The sequence below is a fragment of the Fimicolochytrium jonesii genome, assembly GCF_025526975.1.
Source record: "Fimicolochytrium jonesii strain JEL569 chromosome Unknown EV422scaffold_3, whole genome shotgun sequence".
NCBI lineage: Eukaryota > Fungi > Chytridiomycota > Chytridiomycetes > Spizellomycetales > Powellomycetaceae > Fimicolochytrium > Fimicolochytrium jonesii.
This window is the reverse complement of record NW_026515670.1, coordinates 912,438-929,053: the sequence shown is the minus strand read 5'-3', so window position 1 is coordinate 929,053 and position 16,616 is coordinate 912,438. Positions and strand designations below refer to the sequence as shown.

General features: G+C 53.9%; 7 protein-coding genes and 1 non-coding gene across 8 annotated transcripts; 4 read left to right on the top strand and 4 right to left on the bottom strand.

The window, feature by feature from the left end:
* Nucleotides 1-1,348: 1,348 nt before the first annotated feature.
* EV422DRAFT_243210 (uncharacterized protein) lies at nt 1,349-2,363 on the bottom strand. Its single transcript, XM_053065671.1, has one exon. The coding sequence runs from the start codon at nt 2,066-2,068 to the stop codon at nt 1,409-1,411; it is 660 nt and encodes a 219-aa protein (XP_052928745.1). The 5' UTR covers nt 2,069-2,363; the 3' UTR covers nt 1,349-1,408.
* A 1-nt stretch (nt 2,364) lies between these two features.
* On the top strand, nt 2,365-5,292 carry EV422DRAFT_243216 (methylenetetrahydrofolate reductase-domain-containing protein). The gene is made up of 7 exons (XM_053065672.1): nt 2,365-2,793; nt 2,867-2,926; nt 3,007-3,137; nt 3,460-3,668; nt 3,737-4,203; nt 4,277-4,939; nt 5,032-5,292. The coding sequence occupies exons 1-7, from the start codon at nt 2,764-2,766 to the stop codon at nt 5,218-5,220; spliced, it is 1,749 nt and encodes a 582-aa protein (XP_052928744.1). The 5' UTR covers nt 2,365-2,763; the 3' UTR covers nt 5,221-5,292.
* A 661-nt stretch (nt 5,293-5,953) lies between these two features.
* On the top strand, nt 5,954-8,744 carry EV422DRAFT_617475 (major facilitator superfamily domain-containing protein). Its single transcript, XM_053074009.1, has 5 exons — nt 5,954-6,124; nt 6,293-6,590; nt 6,668-7,364; nt 7,444-7,479; nt 7,545-8,744. The coding sequence occupies exons 1-5, from the start codon at nt 6,045-6,047 to the stop codon at nt 8,654-8,656; spliced, it is 2,223 nt and encodes a 740-aa protein (XP_052928743.1). The 5' UTR covers nt 5,954-6,044; the 3' UTR covers nt 8,657-8,744.
* A 244-nt stretch (nt 8,745-8,988) lies between these two features.
* Nucleotides 8,989-9,737, top strand: EV422DRAFT_243182 (uncharacterized protein). Its single transcript, XM_053065670.1, has 2 exons — nt 8,989-9,438; nt 9,557-9,737. Exons 1-2 carry the CDS (start codon nt 9,321-9,323, stop codon nt 9,655-9,657), a joined length of 219 nt encoding a protein of 72 aa, XP_052928742.1. The 5' UTR covers nt 8,989-9,320; the 3' UTR covers nt 9,658-9,737.
* Nucleotides 9,738-10,377: 640 nt separating this feature from the next.
* EV422DRAFT_t23 lies at nt 10,378-10,459 on the bottom strand. The gene has a single exon. It is a non-coding gene; the product is annotated as a tRNA-Ser (tRNA).
* A 499-nt stretch (nt 10,460-10,958) lies between these two features.
* EV422DRAFT_517222 (signal recognition particle, SRP9/SRP14 subunit) lies at nt 10,959-12,289 on the bottom strand. Its single transcript, XM_053069432.1, has 4 exons — nt 12,072-12,289; nt 11,863-11,935; nt 11,481-11,626; nt 10,959-11,409 (listed from the first exon to the last, which is right to left on the bottom strand). Exons 1-4 carry the CDS (start codon nt 12,093-12,095, stop codon nt 11,266-11,268), a joined length of 387 nt encoding a protein of 128 aa, XP_052928741.1. The 5' UTR covers nt 12,096-12,289; the 3' UTR covers nt 10,959-11,265.
* A 46-nt stretch (nt 12,290-12,335) lies between these two features.
* Nucleotides 12,336-13,568, top strand: EV422DRAFT_243097 (pyridoxamine 5'-phosphate oxidase-domain-containing protein). The gene is made up of 3 exons (XM_053065669.1): nt 12,336-12,515; nt 12,577-12,914; nt 13,121-13,568. The coding sequence occupies exons 1-3, from the start codon at nt 12,440-12,442 to the stop codon at nt 13,400-13,402; spliced, it is 696 nt and encodes a 231-aa protein (XP_052928740.1). The 5' UTR covers nt 12,336-12,439; the 3' UTR covers nt 13,403-13,568.
* A 919-nt stretch (nt 13,569-14,487) lies between these two features.
* On the bottom strand, nt 14,488-16,591 carry EV422DRAFT_242975 (uncharacterized protein). The gene is made up of 9 exons (XM_053065668.1): nt 16,366-16,591; nt 16,247-16,290; nt 16,156-16,174; nt 15,803-15,829; nt 15,689-15,734; nt 15,345-15,613; nt 15,179-15,255; nt 14,864-15,112; nt 14,488-14,778 (listed from the first exon to the last, which is right to left on the bottom strand). The coding sequence occupies exons 1-9, from the start codon at nt 16,385-16,387 to the stop codon at nt 14,602-14,604; spliced, it is 930 nt and encodes a 309-aa protein (XP_052928739.1). The 5' UTR covers nt 16,388-16,591; the 3' UTR covers nt 14,488-14,601.
* Nucleotides 16,592-16,616: the final 25 nt, after the last annotated feature.

Below are 16,616 nucleotides of genomic sequence, written 5' to 3'. Positions count from 1 at the left end.
ACGTTGCCGCGGGAAAGCTGTCCACAATATAATGCTTTCCAACAGTGCGTTTGTAGCCGTGGTCGGATGCAGGAGAACAGAGTCGACGCGGCGGGAGGCCTCAGCGTCGGGGCGATGAGAGGCAACCTCTACGTGGCGGATACATTCTCGTCGCCAGGCAATCTTGACACCGTGCTATGCGCATCTGCATGCAGTCACACCCAATCCGGCTCGATATATTCAACCGCTTCGGCTATGATCTCAGTCGAGGTTTTGAATGGGCTTCAAAGTCAGCGCTGACTCGTTTGTACTGTACGTTTCGAGTTTCTGTTGCAGCTATGGTGGCGGCCCTGTGGTTCCCGCAGGATGGTCGACTCTGATCGATACCCGAATTGAGCGTGAGCAACATGGAGTGTTATTTTTCCTCGTAAATCCTTTCTTTCTCTGCCTGGTCGGATAAGGATCCCAACTGGACGCCTGATGCCGGGCACCGCGATGCGGCATGTATATCGGTCTTGCTCGCGGAAACTCACTCCCTGTCGACTGACCACTGTGGGACCTTTGCATTTGCTTCAAATTCAACGGGTTGAGGGAACTTTCGAGCAGGTTGCAGACACAAGGTATGCAATTGCCTCTGACCATCTATTGAGCTGGGGTAAGCCGACAACAGCGAACAGGAGAACTATTCGACGGACCTGCAACTCTGTGTGTACAAGCGCCAGCGCTCTTGGGACCTGGGGGATGTGACGCATCGGTCTCTGGCCGCCCTTTCTTGCCACGCTGGATCTCGACAAAGCTGAAGCGACTGATCGCCATCGTAGCGTAAATACATGGCCATGGCTGGTGGGGCACAGTTCTCTGGGGAGTCAACCACGAACAAACTACGGAGTACGGACCGCCGAATTGAAGAACACTTGGGAAGATGGTCGAAATCCTGCACAACACGAGCGCCGGCTCTTGGACAGCGCGCCATTTGCGATTGAGGCGTACAAACCCAAAACCAGCCCGTGGCACGAACTCAAGGTTCTCGTATTTACCCATTTTTAATCGTCGCCTAGCTTGACAATCAAAATCAAAATCAAAACAGCACATATGGTCAACTACGTTTGGAAAGACGTTGGTGGTGAGTATGAGTTCGCCCTCCAGGAAATGAAGTACTGTACCTGGATTCGATGGCTGTAGCCAGAGGAGGCGGACAAAGGGAGCAAAGGCCTCAGGGATTGCGTAGTGCAAGTTGCGGCATGACGAACATCAACCAACGACCCCATGGGCAACGTCACGATTCCAGATGCCGCCACCACACTACAAGACACATCTCTACCTGTCCCGATTCCACTGTTGGAATTTGCGAGTGTGGAGTTTGTTGGACCCACTTACTAACACCAAGCTCGCTCACTGCACTGGGGTGTGTGCCAGGGATGGGGCTTCCTCACACCGCACAACCGTGACGCCTGCAATGATCCGCGAGAAACGACTTGATGTACACCGCATCACAGAAGCCGAAAAAGCTACAGCGTCGCACTGGATCAACAAAATTCAGGAATTGTTTACACAAGAGGTTGTCTTCTTCTGCATGGGACGGGCAAGTGCCAACTTGAAGAGGAAAAAACCACGAAACTACCACCGTAGCAACATCAACTTCCTGCTGCGATATGACCTCCCTGAAACTGACTCCATCTGGCCAATCTTTTGCGGCCGCCGTGCTAGACGAGCGGAGATCTCCCCACTTGCGTACACAAGTTATACTCGCAGCTATTTCGATTTGCTTGAGGGGCCGTACTGCAGCATTTTCTCCGAGCCATACGAGGCGACATTTCCGACCTTCTCTACCCTGGTGCACCACCTGGCGGTGGTTGCACGGCAACCGCCATCCACCGGTTGGAATCGCCCTGGTAATGACCGAGATCGACTCGTTCAGCAGTTCAGTGATGTTGTGGTGGGAATACCTCGACATCATCCGACACTTGTCGCGCGGAATTCCAGTGCAGATCATTATCCACCGTGAGGGAACCCCGCTCTGTTTGACGCTTTTCAAAGCCATGGGAATTCTGGAACGACTGCTAGCTCTTCGACAAGGCGAGCTCCACATGCTGGACGCAGACGGGCAGGCATTTGCTCAGCAAATGCGCGACATCCAACGTACTCGAATCAAGAATTATGAGAGAGGCGTACGCGGCGCTTATTTCGAAAACTAGCTCCCCTGACTGATAGATGGGGTAGCCGACCATAGCAAACAACGTAGAAAAGGAATACAACCCGCCGTAGATACAACGAAATACAACGAAACATCCCCTAATAGTACATGAGCAGTTTATGCGTGAGTCACGACAATCACTTTTTGGGAGTTCTCAGTTGACGCGCAGCCCGTCCGAAATCCCCCCAAAACCCCACCGGCGTTTCCCCACTGCGCCCTCCCTCCCAGCGGAGCGGCCCGTCGCGCGCGTCCCATACTGTACGTGCACCATGATATATGTAGAAGTTGCCCAAGGCCCCCAAAACCCTCCATTACCGGCTTATATTCCTCAACCCCCACCGGACCAATCACCCTGCTCAACGTCCTACGTTGCTACTTGTCCATACCACTTCTCTCACTCCCCCGCTTCTGAAACAAGCGCTTCGTCACTATGAAGATCACTCAGAAAATCGACAAGGCTATTGGTAAGGAGTCGTTCCATGAAGTGTTCTTTACCGTAACACCGCAGTCCAGTCAGGGAATATCTCACTGAGACGCCGTCGCTGACTGTCCTCATCCTTCTGCTCTCTACTTTCCTGTTGCGACTTGCAATGTATTTAGCCGATGGCCGGTGTTTTTGGGTGAGTCTTTTTCGCCCCTTTTTCCCGCCTTCCTTACACTTCGTCGCTTAACCCCTATTTCCGTCGTCCACAGTCATTCGAGTACTTCCCACCAAAGACCGAAGCTGGTGTCATCAATCTTTACGACCGTATGGTAAGTAGTTCCCATCCCGTTGGCCGCACATATTCTCCGCGAACGCTTGTGTGGACTGACATTCCATCGATCACTTTCAGGAACGTATGTACCAACTCGGACCCGAATTCATCGATGTCACATGGAACGCTGGTGGAAGCAGCTCGGATGTGACAATGCAGATCTGTACCACTGCGCAGGCCGTTTATGGTCTGGAGACCTGCATGCACTTGTAAGCATCCCTGACGGCGCGAGCGCGAGCGGTGGAACCGATGGAGCGGATGCGGGCCGGAGCGATGGTGGAGCTGATGGAGCGCATTTGGGCCCAAGCGAAGCGTGCGGGAGTGCGGGCGACAGCCACCCTCGACGAAGCCGAAGTGGCTGCATCGAGATTCGCTGCGGCGCCATGAGGGGCCGATTGCCTTCATCACACACCCATCCCGACATCTTTGTCGAGCAGGGTGTTGTTCTCTCATCGTCCTCGCGAGCGGCCTTCATATGATATATCGTTGGATCATTATTCATCTTCATTTTTCCCCCTCATCGCAACATAGGACATGTACGAACATGCCGCGGGAAAAGATCGATATTGCTCTTCGAGACGCAAAGGCGGCTGGCATTCAGAACATTCTCGCCCTCAGGGGCGACCCACCACGCGGTCAGGAGAACTGGACAAAGTGCGAGACTGGCTTTTCGTACGCTGAGGACCTGGTCAAGTACATCAGGCAGGAGTACGGCGACTATTTCTGCATTGGTGTTGCAGGTAGGACTCGATAATGCAGTACCGCGGAGAATCCGAGCGACGTTCTGACATCTTTTCCATCCCGATAGCATACCCCGAAGGCCACACGGAGCAAAACGATCCTGAAGCCGACATGCGCCACCTCAAGGCGAAAATCGACGCCGGCGCCGACTACATTGTGACTCAACTCTTCTACGACGTCGACATCTTCATCAACTGGTACAAGAAATGCCGCGGCCTCGGCATCACCACGCCCATCCTCCCTGGTCTCATGCCCATCCAGAACTACGGCGGATTTCATCGCATGACGAGCATGTGCAAGACTTTCGTTCCACAATTCATTCTTGACGACCTGGAGCCGATTAAGGAGGATGATAAGGCGGTGAAGGATTATGGTGTCAAGCTGGCCGTGGACATGTGCAATAAGATGAAGGAGGAGGGAATCAGGGGTTTCCACTTCTATACACTGAACTTGGAGAGGTCGACGCGGCTGATTCTTGAGGGTCTTGGCTTTATTGCGCCGCCTGATCAAGTCCGTCCTCTGCCATGGAACCCCGTAAGTCTTCTACTTTTCTCCCTCCGACTGACCGCTGCGATCCTCACTCACCACCCTCAACCTCGCTTCACAGTCCCTGGCCAAAAACCGCGAGAAGGAGAACGTCCGCCCGATCTTCTGGAAGAACCGCCTCCGCAGCTACATTCTCCGCACCGAAGCCTGGGACGATTTCCCCAACGGCCGCTGGGGCGACGCGCGCTCCCCCGCCTTCGGGGAATTGGACGGCTATGGCTTCAACCTCAAATACCCCGCCGACGAATGCCTGCAGCTCTGGAACCACCCTGAAACCCTTGAAGAAGTCTACACCCTCTTTACCAAGTACTGCACCAATGAACTCAACGTCTTGCCCTGGTGCGATGCGCCATTGTTCCCAGAGTCCGACATCATCAAGACCCGCCTCGCGCGGATCAACTCGCAGGGTTACCTCACCATCAACTCGCAACCCGCCGTCGACGGCGCGCCCTCAAGCCACCCGGTGTACGGCTGGGGCCCCAAGAACGGGTTCGTGTACCAGAAGGCGTACCTGGAGTTCTTCATCAGCCCGCAGGCGCTGGACAAGATTGTGGCGAGGATCGCATCGTTGCCATATATCACATACTATGCGGTGAACAAGCAGGGTGATTTGAGGACTAATACGCAGGGTGATTCGCCGAATGCGGTCACGTGGGGTGTGTTCCCGGGGCAGGAGATTGTGCAGCCGACCATTGTGGATTCGGCGAGTTTCGTTGCTTGGAAGGTCTGTAATGGGTATTCTCCTTCGTTGTCATCCGCCATGTGCCTCTCATCCTCTCATCACCATTAATAACGCCTCCAACCTCTTTCTTTCAGGACGAAGCCTTCGAACTCTGGAACAAATGGGCGCAGCTCTACTCCCCAACCTCAGCCAGCGCAAAAGTCATTCAACACATCTCGGACGACTGGTTCCTCGTCAACGTCGTCGACAACAACTACAAGGACGAACAGGCCATCTTTGAGATCTTTGACGATGAGGATACTGAGAGGGCTACTTCCCGATGATGAAACACATCACACACGATGGGATGGGATCGGACTGCCGTGGCCAATGACGATGAATGATAATTTATCTTCCTGACTCGCCTGGACCCCGTCCGTTAATGCTAGATTATGATATAGGGAAGGGTTCAGAGTTTTCTCAACTCTCACCTCTTTACCCTCCGCTTTGTAATTTTCCTCTCTCTCTCTCTCCGCTTTCCGTTTTTTATCCTTTTTGTACAAACGCTCTTTGGTATATATGCAAACGACGTTGATTTGATATCTAGTACTTTTGTTGGAGTGGTGCTCCTCGCGGATTTGACCGGTGACGTTTGACGATGCCCCTGGAGAGGCGAACAGGAACGGACAGATTTACGCTAGGGTCAAGAACACAACGTTACGAATGATTATAACCTACGTACGTATTTTGGCAGAAGGCTTCCTTCGTTCAGGGCCCAGGAGAGAGAGGAGGGTCTCGGTTAAGCGCGAGTGTTAAGCGCGAGTGTTACAAAAGCAAAAAGAAAGTGCATTCAGGTAACATACCACTGACGCGGTCATACTCTGAGCTGAAGGACGTGGGAATCGAACCGGTGACCTGCACGTCTGCAGATCAGGAAGATTCGCCACTACGCCAAACAGTATATGCTAGCCACAAATCTGGTTACGACGCCCCACACATTACTCCGAGCATAGCCACCCGCAGTTATGCAATTAGGGTTACGCGTGAGTTCCCTGCCCTCCCCTCCTGCTGCAATTTCGATTGGGACCCATATTCCCACCGGCAAAGGCATCTCAACGAGCCTTGCCTATTAGAACGTTCCAGCCACCCGACGTACATACCCACTGCAATGGCCTTCGGCCAAGTCACCGCTCGTCACTGGCTGGTCCTGTTCCTTGCCTGCGCTGTTACCTTTAGCAACTACTACTGGTACGTTCTGTTGCCCATGAGCCACCATCACCATGCAATTGCTGTTTGTTTTTCGAGCTTGTTTTTCGGGCTGCGTGCATGATGTCGAACACAATACGCCGATACGGCTATCTCCTTTCTCTCCCCGTCCGTCCCAAACTAACTCCCCATTTTCCACGATGGCCCCAGCTACGACATCCCATCCGCGCTCAACGTCCCGCTCCGAAAATGGCTCAAAGCGCCCTACGCCGAATACCAATGGCAGCTCAACCTCCTCTACTCGGTCTACTCCTTACCCAACGTGCTTCTCCCCCTCTTTGGCGGCCTTCTCGTCGACGCGCTGTCGCCGAACGTGATGCTGATGATTTTCGTGACGCTGGTGGCGGTCGGGCAGGGGTTGTTTGCGAGTGGGGTGGCGGCGGGGAATTTCAATTTGATGGTGATTGGACGGGTGGTGTTTGGGGCTGGGGGGGAGTCGTTAGAAGTGGTAAGGAAGAGGTGTGGGAGTCGCTTGGATGCGAGTGCGGTTCTGGGCAGGAGAAATCTGATGGGTGTCTTTCGTAGGCAGCATCCCGGATAGCCACCGACTGGTTCCAGGGCCGCGGACTAGGCTTCGCGATGAGCGTGCATCTCTCCATGGCGCGCATTGCGACCGCCGCGAACGCGAACTTATCGCCTTGGCTTGCAAACGAGGCGTCGACCCCGTTTGCAGTCTGGTTCGGCCTTTTGGTGTGTCTGGCAAGCTTCCTGTGCGCTGTGGCGATGCTGTATGTGGATCGGCCGGCGTCGCGCGTCGCTGCGGGCATTGCAACGTCGAATCAGAAGCCGAGGAAGAGGACGGAGGGCGGCAGCGCCGATCGGTTGAACACCGACAGCGCCGTGAATTCGCCGAGGATAAGGGGTAAAAGTGTGGACGGGAACCGAAGCGACGACGGAGGCCGACGCTCATCCTCCTCTTCGCGATCCTTCATCTCCACATCCGCGCGATCCCCAAGTGTCGGAAGATCACCCACGGGCGGGAAGTCCACACGTTCACCCAGTGGCAGCAGATCAATCTCGGGGTCACCGATCCGATCTGTCGCACGCCAGCATCGGAGCTTTGGGACGATGGACGACCGTGACTCGAATTCGAGTGGTTTGGATGAGAGTGATGATGTGGAGGAGGAGTATGATGAGGAGGATGAGACTGTGCATTTTTCGCAATTGAGGGGGTTGAGGGCGCCGTTTTGGATGTTGTGTTTGACTGCTATAGCTTTTTACGGTAAGGTGTCCTCAATCCTTTTCTTGGCATCAACCGACCGATCTGCCAATGTGCTGACTCGCGACTTTATCGACTGCAGGATCTGCTATCCCATTCTTCCATATTTGTACAGACTGTAAGTGCTTGATGTTGGATGTCAGCGCAGCAATCGCGGATCAGTCATAAACAATCATTGTCCAGTCTTCCAGCAAAAATGGTATAAAGATGATTCGCAGATGGCAGGAACGGTCATGTCCATCACCGACATAGTTTCCGCAGTTGGCTCGCCAATATGCGGGTTATTCATCGACCGGTTCGGTCACCGAAGCACAATGCTCCCTCTGGCGGGAATCTTGGTGTTGATATCCCATCTCCTATTCGGCTGGACCACTATTACACCTATTGTCGGCATGGTCATTCTCGGACTGGCATACTCGATCTTTGCGGCCTCGGTCTGGACATGCGTGCCTTATGTTGTCGGCAACCACCAGATCGCAACAGCTTACGGGTTGGTCACCGTTGCGTTGAACATGTCACTCGCAACGTTCCCACTGGCCGTTGCACAAATACGGAATAGTTACCCGGATAGCTTCATCCCCGTCCAAATCTTCTTTGTGGGCTTAAGCTTGGTGTCAATAGCAACATCCTCGGTCCTGTTCATGGTGGACGCACGAAACGGCTGGGTCCTGCTTAAATCTCACCGCCCACAACCCCACTACGAGCGTGTACGCACCTCCTCCGATTCACCACGAGACGACCAGCCCGGGACGGTGTACACGCCCCTCCGCCACTTCTCGGACCCAGCGCCCAGCTACAGTCGCGACGAGTTTGACGAATCGGACTTCACGACGAGGGTTGTCGGCGACGGTGTCATCGTGCCGACCCCGCATACGCATATCCATCACCGACATTACCACCGCCACACGGAAGGCGAGGCATGTACCTGCGCAGAAGACAACGGACGGCCACGGTCAGCGGACTGTATAACAGGGCGGAGCGCACCGGACGGGTCAGGCTGGCGGGGCTGGCTAAGGGGCGGCGGCGGCGGGGGTTCCGACACCCGTGAGCAGCGCTGGCAACGACGCCCACCATCCACTTCCTCCCGGCGCAACAAATCCTCCAGCGCGGCACTGCGGACGCATCATTCGTCCGATCAGGACGGGCTGCAGATCTTCATTGATGATTTGCAGCATATCCCGCCGTCGCCGACGAGTGCGATAGGGGGTACGCCGAGGACGTCCACGGCGGGTGGGTTTAAGGGTGAGGAGTTGAGGGCGAGGAGCCCGACGAAGATGAGGTCGCCCTCGCCGTGAAGGGATGGGGATTTCCTGTATGTAGAATGATTCTGCTTATCTGGGTGGTTAGTGCGGTAGGATGGTAATTTATTGAGATCTAATTCGGAAATGAATCATATCCTTCTTGATTCGCGATCCGGCATCCGCTCTTCATCCGCATTCGGTCCGCTCTTCATCTTGCCATCTTCCGGAGGTGCCGGTCTCCAATCGCGCTGTCGAAATTGTGTCAATCTCCCAACCCTCCATCGGCCGAGCGCAGGACGGAGAGTTGCAATCAATGCGAGTGTGGTAACGTTGTGTGATGAAGGGGCAGCATAGTGACTTACAGTATCGCTCAAACCATCAGAGGTAGGGGGCCCTTTTCATGTGACAATACGCAGGAAATGGTGGTGATTACGTTCACGGAAACGGTCCTGATTATATGTTATCGAATGTCAAACCTCTTGAGACCCAGAAGAATAGGCATCATCCGCTGTCCATGCCGCAATCGTCGAGTTCCGTGGGTATAGAAAAACGAGGTTTTCCGCACGCTTCTCCCCTCAAAATTTCAGTTGCCAGTTGATCAACGTCAAAATCAACCACATACACACGCCATCAAAAGACCGGCACGCACATCTACGGCATCCCAAACAGCTCGATCAACTCAATTCGTACTTGTCGCATTAGCAACTTGACAAAAAAAATGGGTGTCATCGCTTGGCTGGCCGTTACCACCATCGGGGGCGCCGCTTTGCTCGTCCCGCCTGCGGCCCCCGTTGTCGGCGGCATCCTGGGATTTTCCCGCATTGGGCCCGTAGCTGGTGCGTTATAGAGCAAAGAGTAGCTATGGCCGGATGGTTCAACTGGTGTGGGTTTACGAACGTCCTTTGGAATTGACAATATTTCCGTCCTTTTTCTTCCTTGCCTCCCATGTCGTAGGTACGATTGCTGCGTCCGCGCAAGCGTACGTCGGTGCCGTCGCCGCCGGAAGCACTTTCGCCGTGCTTCAAAGCGCAGCTATGTTGGCGCCCACTCTCTGATGATGCCTTTTCATAATGTCATGAGCGAAATATGAGCGACTTTTCATATCATAGTCGTCCAGAGGAATAGTAGGGTCACTTTTCTTCTGTTTTGGGTTGCTACAAATGTATAGTGCATGTTCCGTCGCCTGCAGCTCCCCGTGGTAGGCATCACTTTGTTATGGCTTTGAAGGAGGGTATTCAAATAAGATTGCACGGCTTCCCTGGCGGACATGTTATTGGCGCATCGTGGCGTTCCCGACTCGTTGTTGTCTTGCCTCTTATACTGTATAATCGCTGGACGCAAACGTCGGACTTCTATGTGATTCCTTGATCTTGGACCCGCCAAACCTGGACATGCTTCCATGCCGGAGGGTCGAAAGGTACACTCCAGCTTGGCACTTCGTTGCCGCTCGGCTCTAATGAAATCGAGACCTTTGTAGGCGGGCTGGCAGTGGCCATCCAAGAACCGCCTTGCGCGCCAAACCCAACTTCGAAATTCGAACATTGATTGCAGCGAACATTCGCCCAACCTGGAACTCCGCCATGCCCATCCCCCGCTCGGCACCTAACAAAAAATTGACAACCCTCCGCGTCCACCTCGAGCGCGAATCTGCTCTTCACACTTCCAATCAAACTTTCATGCGCAGCTGGCTCACGCGTCACCACGGCGAAGAAAAGGAGACACTTGACACCACCAAAACACACATACATCCGACAAAAGGATGCACATCTATACATCGACAACAGCAGGATTTGAACCTGCGCTCCCAAAGGGAACTTCCTTAGCAGGGAAGCGCCTTAACCACTCGGCCATGTTGTCACTTGAATGTCGCTAGAAACCAAAGTAAATTAGATAATCAAAAGTACTTCAATTGTTCATGTTGGCGGATTAAGCGCCTGTGGATTGCTTTCTGGAGCATGGAGCATGGAGCATGGGGGAATGTGTCAAGCAATGTCCTGCATTACCACTACGTACAACGATGCCGGGTGGTCTTCGCCACAGCGTATGTCGAGTGCAAGCCGCGTGAAAACGGTAGTGTGATGCGTTGCGGCAAACTTATGCGATTGCACTCATAGAAGCCAAGGCGGGGGACTCCGAGTGGGGTTGTTGGATGAGTCGCTTATCATCGTGAGGGATCTCTTCCCTCAGGCTCTACAATGCGGTGGCCTTTATGCAGCCCGACGAAATCGTCAGTGAGTGCCCACAAGGGGAACTCCGCCCCGGCCGAGTGGTTAAGGCGCTGTCCTAGGCGATGCTTTCCTCGCAGAAGAACACTTCGGGAATTCTATTTCAAGCTGTGGCCAAGTCAAAATGATATCCGAGTACATCGATGTGATTTCATGCGGTGAAAAGCCCACAGCGGGTCCATTCCAAATACATATGTAGATGTTTCCTTTCTTTCCATCCTTCCAACTCCTGTGTTACGGAGGGCATACGCATGCGCATCAAGTGCTTCCACTGCATACATAATATCAAGCTCTCTTTCCGTCACAGCGCTTCAATTCCTCTTGGGCACCTTTCGCATCTTCAAGTACGACCAAATCCCATCCGTTTTCCCACGCTGAATACACCCGCAACTTTAAGCCGCAGCCGCTTCTCCAGACCCACACTGCATTCCCCATATTTCATGTCTGCATCGCATCCTTCGCCTTTGCCTTCGCTTTGCTCTTAACCTTCTTGACACGCTCCTTCTTTTTCAGCGAGTCCATGTGTAATCGCACAATGTTGGTGTAGGCGTCGTGGAAGCGGTCTGTGTCTTGTGGTTGTACCTGTTGGAAGAAAGTTTGAGGGTCTACAGTCGGGAAGGGAGACTAGGAAATGAGAGAATGGAGACGCTTACCAGAGTGCTTATCTTGGAATTTCTGCAGACGGCGCGGATGAGGCATGGGTAGGTCGATGACGTTGTTTCCGATGATGACGATGGTATTGGAGCAGAAGCTCCTGACTTCTCGTCTTTCCGTTTTTGCTTCTGTTCCTCATATGCATCTGCGATAACCCAGATTCCGATATTTAAGTCCCAGGATCGAAAACATGAGCATCTCCTGTGCTCTTTCGCTATGCCCTCTACTTCCCGACGCTCCTTTTGCTGCCGTACGCCATCCCTTCGTACGCCCTTTCGCATGCAATCGACCTATGTGCGTCTACTCCTCTTCCTCCGTGTCCCCAGCATTCCCTTCTCACACTCCAACGCCAAAGCTTCATACACCCTGATTCTCACGTACATCGTTTCATGGTCACGTAGACGGTCCCAGACGCCTTGGCGGAGCTATATAAGGTATTCAGTTGGGATAGGAACTGCAAATGAACAAAAGGAGGCATACATGTTAGTATTGCTTAGAGGAAGGCGGCTGCTTCGCAAGGTGCACAGGTCACGTTGCCCCGCTTGTCCAGGATATTCCTGCTGAAACCCCCCTCCCTTCTGCGTACATACCCCGTCGTTGGATAGAAGAGGCATCTTTTATACTTTTTATACTTGGTGGAAATGCGCGAATCCGGTCGAAGTTTGCGGAAGTGTGAAATGGACTGGCGGCCTCTGTACGCTTTTCTCTGCGACTGGGTGGGAGTTGTCCTAGCCTGAGGGTGGAGTCGTCCGTAGCGGATCGTGGGCAGGGAGAGTGGTAGGATACAGTGGAAGGTTCTCGCAGGCCGTTGCAGCGAGAGGCGTCATGACAGCTCACGCGTCGGGCGACAAAGTCCGCCTTCTCTGGCCTTCTCTCACGCTCGCCCTCCTCAAAAACAACCCCCTGCGCTGTACAGACGCTCCCTCTTTGAGACGCAAAAGCAGTCCATACACCGGAAATGGCTACCACAGCAGCGAAAGCCTTCCCATGGCTCGAAAGCCTCCAACGCTCCCTCGACAACAATCCCGACCCGAGTACGTCCCCCAAACTCCCATCTTCGAGTTTTTCCACTATCTCACACTCCCCACCTTCCAGCCTCACGATGGCCCTCTCTCGCAACAATCAACGCAAAGACCCAGCCAACGGCCCGCATAGTCGCCTTCCGCGGTTTCGTGAAAGATCACATAGACGAAGCTGCCCAGAAAAACATCAACCCAGCTATCCTGAACTCGATTATTTTCACTACCGACGCGCGAAGTGCCAAGATTGAAGAGTTGCAGCAGAGGAGAGACGCGGCGCTTTGTTGGTACTTTCAGGATACGAGGGAACAACATAGGTTTCAGGGCACGATGAGGATTGTGGCGGGCCCGGAATGGGAGTGGAGGGAGAAGGAGTTGAGTGGTTGGAATGATTGTGGGGTGGATTGGGAGGAGGTACGTGTTTTGAGTGAGGGCGAGCGGAGCGAGCCACATTGCGCCAAAGGCGCAATACTCCCTTTACCGCTTTTCTTAGGGCCCAACATCCGTGCTGCGAGCAGAGCGAGCAGGGGTATCCGTTCAACCATCATCCCCAAATCAATCAACCTTGGCTTCGCACATGCATCGGTCATCCACTCAACGCTTCACTTCTTCCAACACAGGTTCGACGCGCGGAGTATGCCAAAATGTCACCCACAATGAAAGCCACCTTCACCCACCCACCCCCCAAATCCCCGCTCCTGGCAAACACCGCCTACGAAGCCGCACTCACCGACACCGCCTCGCCCGCCCAGCACGCCGCCGCGCTCAAGAATTTCGCGCTGCTGGTGTTCAAGGTGCATGAAGCGGATCGATTGGATCTGAGGCCGCAGCCGTATCTGAGGGAGTTGGGAGGGAGCAGGGAGGGGAGCGAGGAGTGGGAGAGTGCTGAGGTGTGTCCCTGAGCATTCCCCTCGTTAAAGCGACGGTCGATAGGAAACGGCGTATTGTTTTTTGTATCACCTGTATAGCAGATAGGGTTTTCTCTCTCAATACAAAGCATTCATACTATTCCACGACGGGCCCCCCCTCACCATATCTTCCCTCAACAGACCCACCACGACATCAACTACTTCTGCCGCAACCTTTCCCTCACCTTCTACGACACTGCTAACCCCGCCTCCGGGGCCCCCTCGACCCCCAACCTCCTCCACCAGTCTCGCAAAAACTACCACCACCTCCTCCACACCACCGTCGCTCAAATCCTCGCCACCGTCTCCTCCCTCCGTCTCGCTTCTCACACCAGTGGCACGGAATGCAGGGTTGGGGTCGTCGTAAGCGATTTGATGGCCGCGACGGGGGAGATGATGCTGCGGATGGTGCTCGAGGGGTTGCTTGGACGGGACGGGGAGGGGGAGGCGTGGGTGGAGGTGTTGAGTCGCCGCGCGGCGTTTTTGAAGAGCAGTTTGGATGGGAGGTTTGCGGGGATGCGGGTTGATGGTGTTTTTAGTTCGAAGGTATGTGTTGTTTCTTCCGCACATCCATTCGTTGTGTTGGGTAGTCTTTCATCGCAAACTGACGTTTCAATCCTATAGATAACCCTCGTAATCCTGATAACATCATCTCCCCACATCGCCCTCGCCAAAGAGATGCTAGATAAGCAGGACGCGGAAAAGATCCAGGACGCGGTGTACTTCTGTACGAGTGTGGGTGTAAGACGGGAGAGGCTGGCAAAGGTGATGGGAGTGGAGGAGGAGAGGGTTTTGCTGCCTGTGTGGGAGGCTATTGGGAGTGGGGAGGAGGATAGGGTCGGGGCGAGGGAGGAGTAAGGGTGGGGAGGAAACGTACAGTGAGATTGCTTTGGCATTTTTGGGAACTTGGAGGTTAATGTACAGCCAACATCAAAGCTTCTGGGCATGCGTTGTGGCAGGTGCATACTTCGCTATTAATAGTGCACAATCGCATCACATGTATTTCGCACTCTTGAGAGAAAACCAGTATGCTTGCTTCCTAACTGTATAGCTACCACATAAGTGTAAAAGTTCGCCAACTTCCTCTGCTCGGGTGAGGTGCTCTCAAAGCCCCTCACCGCAGAGTTCCGCCAAGGTATTGTGGTTGTTTGCCCTCCCAAAAACGGCGCGGCCGTAAACCTTGACGCGCCAGCTCACTCAAACGCATCAATAACCTCCTTCATATGTTTAAAAGTCTTCGCGTTAGTGCGCACATCGATGAACTTCTCCCTTGTCTTTTTGCGCATGGTGAGGATATAGTCGCGCAGCTCCGGGAGAGATGCTTCGTCTTTTTCAGCGATGATGTAGGTGCTCATTATCAATTCTATTGGCTGCGCGGTTGAGGAGAAGGGAGGAGGGTTGGTGAGTCTCCGCAAAGGGACATGAGACAAGGAGAGCCCGGAGGGAGATACATACAGCCATCTTAGTCGGCACACTGAACACATGGCTCGCCTCCTCCACCATCGTCGCAAAGACCTGCAGAACGCTCTCGACCAGCACCACATGTTCCTTAGCGATCGGTTCCTTCTTGGCCATTTCTTTCTCGATGAGGGGCCTGCTCGGCAGCTTGTCGGGGCGCTTGTTGATGATGAGGATGATGATGAGGACTAGCTGGAAGGAGTATTTGCGGCGGGATTCGACTTGGGCGAAGAGTGTTGGGAAGGACTGGTGGGGGGTGAGGGTTCGATTGAGGGTGCACGGGCATTTACTGGTGAGATTGTGAGAACATACATCGGTGAGGTCACGCGCGAGGTCGGCTAATGGTCCTGGTACAGCCCACATCTTCTCTGCCGTGGTCAATGCCACCCCTGTGCATGGACGAAGGATCAGTACCGATCGCATACCACTCCAGCCAACCACAACCATGCCCAAGTTCCCCATGACGTCCCCAACATACCCAACTGCACCCTCCTAAAAATCTCCTGCTCCTGGTCATCTGTCAAGCTCCGATACTCGACACACATGATCTCCTTCTTATCAAACTCCTTGCGCTCATCCGCGGTCATCCTCCTGCTTCTCGCCGAGGAGTGGCCGGAGTGGCGGTACCATATCCGCTCGCCCGTTAAAGAATCGATTTGCGGGATGAGGCCTACCATGAAGCGGTTTATGGAGGTGATGCGTTGCTTGCCGTCGATGGCGACTCGCACGTCTAGGTCGTCCCGTGGTCTGGGATGCGTGGAAGAGGCCTGTATGAGGCTGTTATTCTTTGACGAATGTAGCCGACGGCCCCCAGCCCCGTACCTGATGGAAAAGATCACTGGTGGAACGTAATAGTTCTTGACCAATGCTGTGTTCGATAGAAGCCTTAGTCAGCATCAATCAACATACGCGACGTGCTCGGCCATATACACTCACAGTCAATGAGATGACCCTGTTTCGCTTCTATACAGAGCGCGAATCCGCGGATTAGTTTCCGCATTACATCATCATCGAAACATCAACCATGATCAACCCATCAACATCCAATAACATCCACCGACCACCGACCACCGATCATCAACAAGCGATACCCTGCTCGCTCCGAGGATGTTGGATTGCGGTGGGCAGGAGTGTAGCTCGCTTCGCTCGCTAAAAGATGTGAGGCTCGCTTATGCTCGCTAAGAGCCGTACTTCGAGGAAGCATTGCGCCTTCACCGCAATGTGGCTCGCTCCGCTCGGAACCTCAAACATGCAACCCTCGCTCGCTCCGCTCGCGGCCCTTACATTACCATTCCATACGACCTCCCTCTTAGTGGCAAGAGTGTGAGAACGGGTGCCGCGGAAGAGAGACTGTTTGATGACTCCAAAGTAACGGCATACCTGATAAACCGCGTTCAAGTCGATAACACCTTGATTAACATACTCTGAGAAAGAGACAACGGGGTTTCAGCATGAACCCCATCTTTCCCCAGCACCTCCTCTGTCTCCTCGTCCCCTACCGTTTAATATTTCGAAAGGCATAGTATAAGTCGCGGGGGCCTTGAGGGCGTCGCGGGCGTCGCGGGCGACACGCTGCGAAGCCTCTCGTCCTCTGAGTCGTAGAAGTGGTCGTGGTCCTCGTCTTCCTGGTCCCGGCGCCGTTTTGTCATCTTCGTTCGGTTGTTATATGTATTGCGACGAGGATCTGGGTACGATGATTGGGGTCCGACCGACGGTGCGTCGTGGGAATTGTTTTTGGACTACGTAGTAA

What these genes read in the sequence shown, in the direction of transcription:
- EV422DRAFT_243210 (XM_053065671.1), bottom strand. Translation starts at nt 2,068, where the DNA reads ATGTGGAGCTCGCCTTGTCGAAGAGCTAGCAGTCGTTCCAGAATTCCC.
- EV422DRAFT_243216 (XM_053065672.1), top strand. Translation starts at nt 2,764, where the DNA reads ATGTATTTAGCCGATGGCCGGTGTTTTTGG. An exon ending in CTGGAGACCTGCATGCACTT is followed by an intron (nt 3,138 to 3,459) that starts GTAAGCATCCCT and finishes ATCGCAACATAG; the next exon opens with GACATGTACGAACATGCCGC. An exon ending in GTCCTCTGCCATGGAACCCC is followed by an intron (nt 4,204 to 4,276) that starts GTAAGTCTTCTA and finishes CTCGCTTCACAG; the next exon opens with TCCCTGGCCAAAAACCGCGA.
- EV422DRAFT_617475 (XM_053074009.1), top strand. Translation starts at nt 6,045, where the DNA reads ATGGCCTTCGGCCAAGTCACCGCTCGTCACTGGCTGGTCCTGTTCCTT. An exon ending in GGGGGGAGTCGTTAGAAGTG is followed by an intron (nt 6,591 to 6,667) that starts GTAAGGAAGAGG and finishes TGTCTTTCGTAG; the next exon opens with GCAGCATCCCGGATAGCCAC. An exon ending in GACTGCTATAGCTTTTTACG is followed by an intron (nt 7,365 to 7,443) that starts GTAAGGTGTCCT and finishes TATCGACTGCAG; the next exon opens with GATCTGCTATCCCATTCTTC.
- EV422DRAFT_243182 (XM_053065670.1), top strand. Translation starts at nt 9,321, where the DNA reads ATGGGTGTCATCGCTTGGCTGGCCGTTACCACCATCGGGGGCGCCGCT. An exon ending in CCGCATTGGGCCCGTAGCTG is followed by an intron (nt 9,439 to 9,556) that starts GTGCGTTATAGA and finishes CCCATGTCGTAG; the next exon opens with GTACGATTGCTGCGTCCGCG.
- EV422DRAFT_517222 (XM_053069432.1), bottom strand. Translation starts at nt 12,095, where the DNA reads ATGCCTCTTCTATCCAACGACGGG. An exon ending in CTCTTCTATCCAACGACGGG is followed by an intron (nt 11,936 to 12,071) that starts GTATGTACGCAG and finishes GTTCATTTGCAG; the next exon opens with TTCCTATCCCAACTGAATAC. An exon ending in ATTCCAAGATAAGCACTCTG is followed by an intron (nt 11,410 to 11,480) that starts GTAAGCGTCTCC and finishes TTCTTCCAACAG; the next exon opens with GTACAACCACAAGACACAGA.
- EV422DRAFT_243097 (XM_053065669.1), top strand. Translation starts at nt 12,440, where the DNA reads ATGGCTACCACAGCAGCGAAAGCCTTCCCATGGCTCGAAAGCCTCCAA. An exon ending in CGACAACAATCCCGACCCGA is followed by an intron (nt 12,516 to 12,576) that starts GTACGTCCCCCA and finishes CCCACCTTCCAG; the next exon opens with CCTCACGATGGCCCTCTCTC. An exon ending in GTGGGGTGGATTGGGAGGAG is followed by an intron (nt 12,915 to 13,120) that starts GTACGTGTTTTG and finishes CTTCCAACACAG; the next exon opens with GTTCGACGCGCGGAGTATGC.
- EV422DRAFT_242975 (XM_053065668.1), bottom strand. Translation starts at nt 16,387, where the DNA reads ATGCCTTTCGAAATATTAAACG. An exon ending in GCCTTTCGAAATATTAAACG is followed by an intron (nt 16,291 to 16,365) that starts GTAGGGGACGAG and finishes TCTCTTTCTCAG; the next exon opens with AGTATGTTAATCAAGGTGTT. An exon ending in TCGCGCGTGACCTCACCGAT is followed by an intron (nt 15,113 to 15,178) that starts GTATGTTCTCAC and finishes ACCCCCCACCAG; the next exon opens with TCCTTCCCAACACTCTTCGC.